Source organism: Nematolebias whitei, chromosome 7 (assembly GCF_014905685.2).
Source record: "Nematolebias whitei isolate Nwh7 chromosome 7, NemWhi1, whole genome shotgun sequence".
Taxonomy (NCBI): domain Eukaryota; kingdom Metazoa; phylum Chordata; class Actinopteri; order Cyprinodontiformes; family Rivulidae; genus Nematolebias; species Nematolebias whitei.
Genome location: NC_056504.1, coordinates 41,041,638 through 41,046,115, shown reverse-complemented (window position 1 = coordinate 41,046,115; position 4,478 = coordinate 41,041,638). Strand labels below are relative to the sequence as shown.

Here is a 4,478-nt window from a genome sequence, read left to right as displayed (position 1 = left end):
ATGGATGGATGGATGGATGGATGGATGGATGGATGGATGGATGGATGATGGATGGATGGATGGATGACGCTGTGCCACCCAGGTGAAATGAAGCTGTTTTAACCATTAAATAAATGCATAATAAATGAAATGGGTCATCGATGATGCACAATAAATGCGACTTACACGCCGAAATGACTAATATATGTTTTTTCCTCTTCGTGATGCTCTTTTTTTGACTGATGCGATTTATACACCGGAGCAACTTATACGCTGGAAAATAGGGGTACATGTAAAAAAATAAATAAATAAGAAAACCTTACTGTATTTTTTGGCCTATAAGTTGATTTCTTTGCATAATTTGCATGTCCTGTGACTTATAGGCCGAAGTAACATATTTATGGATTTTTTTTTTCATATTTATAAACCAATTTTTGGCTGAGATATGACTCATTCTGACTGAAAAAAAGAACTGTACCATTTTCAGCCACTAGATGGAAGCAAAATAGTAGTAGTAGTAGTAACGCATGTCATTGTATCATTTAATAGGTAAAAGTGGCTATAATGACAAATTCAAAAAAGTTCAAGACAAAAACAACTGAACTTTATTTATTGTACGTTATTCTTTATTGGTTTTATCTTGCACTTTTGTGAATTTACCATGTCCTGGATGACTGAGAGTCATCACCAGCTATTAATGACACAATTGGCCTGCCATTGCGGAGGCCTTTCTGGCTGGAGTTTGCATGTTCTCTCCGTGCATGCGTGGGTTTTCTCCGGGTGCTCCGGTTTCCTCCCACAGACCAAAAACATGCATGTTAGGCTGATTGGTAACTCTAAATTGTCCCTAGGTGTGAGTGAGAGAGTAAATGGTTGTTTGTCTCATTTGTATCTATCTCCCTGTGATGGACTTGTGACCCGTCCAGAGTGTACCCCGCCCCTCGCACAGTGATTGCTGGACATGGGCACCAGCGACCTCAGTGACCCAAAATGGAAGAAGCGGGTAAAAGATAATGGATGGATGGATGGCAGAGGCTCGTCCCTCTGCGCTTGCCTGTCGCTTCCGCAAATCGATTTTTGAAATGCAGCTGATTTGACCGTCAAAGTACATTTATTAAGCAAAAGTTAGACTAAGACACGCATTTACTATAATTTTGGGTAAACAAATTATTGTTTTTAAGTGTTAATCTTGTTAAATCCATGTTAAAGTCCTCCCGTGCACGTTCCCACGGACGCCATTTGGCTGCCAATCGATTTTTGCCGCAACACCGGCCCACATTTCCGGGTTGTCAGCGGTGACGCGTAATAAACGTGACGCTTCAGCAGTGATGCATAATATGTGCGACTTATATAGCGAAGCGACATATTTATGGATTTTTCCACATTTTTAGACATATTTGGACTGATTCGACTTATAGGGCGGTGCGATGTGAACAGTGGAAAATACAGTAATGAGGTTCTGAACTTTCATCAAATCACTGAGAAAACATATAACACACATATGTTTATTAAAGTTACAACATAAAAGGTCAGAATGAAAAGAAAAACAAAGCACTAAAATAGTTTTAAAAAGCCGTCAAAAACAATCACCAGCATGTTATCTTTAGTTAAATCATACTTATATTAAATAAAACGTGTTTTCATTAAAATGCCTAATGCAAGCTCAATAAAATAAATGTATTTAAGGGCACAAATTGTATCTTTTTATATTTCTGAAATATTAAAATGAACACAAGAAAATTAAACCAGGACTCCTTAAAGGAATACCTATCACCAACGTTTGAAAATAAGATCTTGCATGATCAACTAGCATATGTGTTGGGGATGACTCTCAGCTACTACCACAAAAATTTTGGCTTATTTTCTGTCTAACTGACTGAGTTAGAGCCATTTATGTTTTGACTAAGGTCAACCAGATGCGGTGGCCATCTTGAAATAGACTGACATAAAAAGTTACCCAGTTGTAGGTATTTATCCGGTGACCGCAGTCAAAGGTCATGCCTTGAAAACAACACAACCTGAATGCCACTCTGACCTGTTTTCCGGGGATCCCAGGCTTTCCTGAGAGTCCTGGGCGTCCATTCTCTCCTCTCTCTCCTGGTTCCCCTGAGTCTCCCTACATAACAGGAAAAACTCGAGTTTAACAATTCAACAGAAACAAATGGACAAAAATGATAGATTGCTGCAGATCTCTCACTTTGGGTCCTGGTCGTCCGTTAAGACCAGGGACTCCCTAACAGGAAAGAGACACAGACAGACAGGGGTTTGTTGAGATGACTTGAATAATTGTTGGGTATTGTGTAGGACTTGTGTTGCTCTTAAACTCACTCGTTCTCCTGGCTCTCCTTTTGATCCAGCACCATCTGACCCTCCTCCTGGAGACCCCTTGTGGAAGGATACAAAAGTCAGTTTTTATTTGGATGCTTGCAAAAATATTTTAAATGACTTCAAAAAGTTATTTTCTGGTGGTTGCTCACTTTCTCTCCTCGTTGTCCAGGCTCTCCCTTCTCTCCCCTCGGACCCTCAGAACCAGGAAGGCCTCGGCCCCCCTGTGGGAGAAACGATAAACAAACAAAACGCATAAACAATTGATGAACAAAAAAAAACAATTGATGTTATATTTTAAAAGGAGAAGTAAATTAAAAAAAATACAATGTATCAGAACAACCAAACAAAAAGCGTTTTTGTATATCCGTGTGTGGACCAGATCTATGGAATGGATTAAATGATGAGCTCAAACAAAGTACAAATATAAGCCAGCTTAAAAAACTGTATAAAAATGAGCTTATTGAAAAATGTTGTATAAGATGGGTGTCTCAAAGACCAAAAATGCTATTGTTGATATTAATAGTGTATAAATTGTACATTTAACGATGAGAATGTGAGGTTTAAGCATCATTTAGTGTGAGAGTATTAAGGGTTATTTGGTGTGGGGAGAGTAAAATGACTGTACATTGATGTGTATGACGGGGCAGGAAATCATAAGATCTTTATCTTCTACCTGCTCTTTTTCGAACAAATTGTGTAAAATTGCATGTCATTTGGCATGACTGTTATTATTTTTCTCTTTCTTTGTTTTTACTTTTTATTGTCTGGTCGAAATAAATAAATAAATAAATAAACAAATAAATAAATAAATGCACTCACCTAAAGCAAATACAAATGCCTCACCTGATCTCCTTTATTTCCTGGTAATCCTAAAGCCTGGATGTTATAAAAAAAAAAATAAAAAAAAATACAGTGAATCATTTGCAAACACTACCATGGAAATTGATATGTAAATTAAAAGAGAGTTAAATAAATATAAATTATGATGTTCTCAGTTCTGAGTGCTCACGTTTCTTCCCGGCTCCCCTCGAGCGCCTTCATTTCCCTGGAAACAAACACGTTCAACATGTTCTCTGGTGTTTGCTGGGAAACTCGTACATCAGGTTATGAAATGTTCCACAGTAGAACCACGTTTCTTCTGTGATTGCCCCTAATTGAATCAACCTCACCTTTTCTCCTTGTGATCCGCTTGGTCCTGGTAAACCCTGGAATACATAAAAAAAATCAAGTTCTCAGTACTCATCAAGGTACGACTGTAAAAATATTATAACTACAAGTGTGTTCAGTCATTCACCCTCAGTCCTGGTGATCCTGAGGTTCCTGGCTTCCCTGCATCCCCCTGAGAAGACAGAAATGTTCATAAAGTCATTTAAAAACTTTGTTCTCACTGAACAGAATGATCAACATCAGCTGCACTCACTTTCTCCCCAGTCTCACCAGCCGGGCCTCGCTCCCCCTACAAAGACACAAAAGTTCAGAATGATCACGTTTACTAGGTAACTATCTCCTTTTAGCAAAACATTTTCATCTTACATCATCTGTGTCAGGTCCAGGTTGATTTAAGAGGGATTTGATATATAAGCTTTAAAACTCTTGACGTTAACTGACCTTTAACCTCAGACCAGTAAGTGATCTGGGTGCAGAGACAAACCATCACAAACAAAACCAGAAGAAAATAGTGTTTCTTACAGAAATGCTTCTCACCCGTCATCCAGAACAACAAAGTTTTAAATAAGGGTTCCACCAAATCTGTTACAAGTCAAAATATGTGACGGCATGACTCTCATCTACCTCCACACTTGATTTCATTCAGCATGTGTAAAGTTGCCTGAGTGATAGTGAGGATTCGGTGTTGTTTTTATTTTGCTGCTCTGTTTTTGAATTTTCAGTCTCTTGAGTTTAAGAGTTTTTCCTCGAGCGTCTTCCTCTTCTGTAGCTCTGCTTCTGCCCTGCACCTCTCACCTGATCCTCCTTGTTTTTTCTCCTCAGATGTTTGTCGTTGCCCTCATTCGTGTTCCTTTATTTTCTGTTTCATTCTGTCATTTCGCAGCACAGTGGTGCAGTTGGTAGAGATGCCGCCTTTCAACGAGTAGGTCGCCGGTTCAGATCCCGGCCAGGGACCTTTCTGGGTGGAGTTTGCATGTTCTCTCCGTGCATGCGTGGGTTTTCTC

At 39.1% G+C, this 4,478-nt stretch overlaps 1 protein-coding gene across 1 annotated transcript in view; it reads right to left on the bottom strand.

Moving 5' to 3' along the window:
- Positions 1-4,478, bottom strand: part of col7a1 (collagen, type VII, alpha 1) — a 109,874-nt gene that overhangs the window by 75,641 nt on the left and 29,755 nt on the right. The window contains exons 42-50 of the mRNA XM_037679872.1: positions 3,728-3,763; positions 3,602-3,646; positions 3,477-3,512; positions 3,317-3,352; positions 3,151-3,183; positions 2,457-2,528; positions 2,308-2,364; positions 2,177-2,212; positions 2,015-2,095 (exon numbers count right to left, since the gene is read on the bottom strand). Of these exons, the coding sequence (XP_037535800.1) occupies positions 2,015-2,095; positions 2,177-2,212; positions 2,308-2,364; positions 2,457-2,528; positions 3,151-3,183; positions 3,317-3,352; positions 3,477-3,512; positions 3,602-3,646; positions 3,728-3,763 (432 nt within the window). The remainder of the gene's footprint in view (positions 1-2,014; positions 2,096-2,176; positions 2,213-2,307; positions 2,365-2,456; positions 2,529-3,150; positions 3,184-3,316; positions 3,353-3,476; positions 3,513-3,601; positions 3,647-3,727; positions 3,764-4,478) is intronic.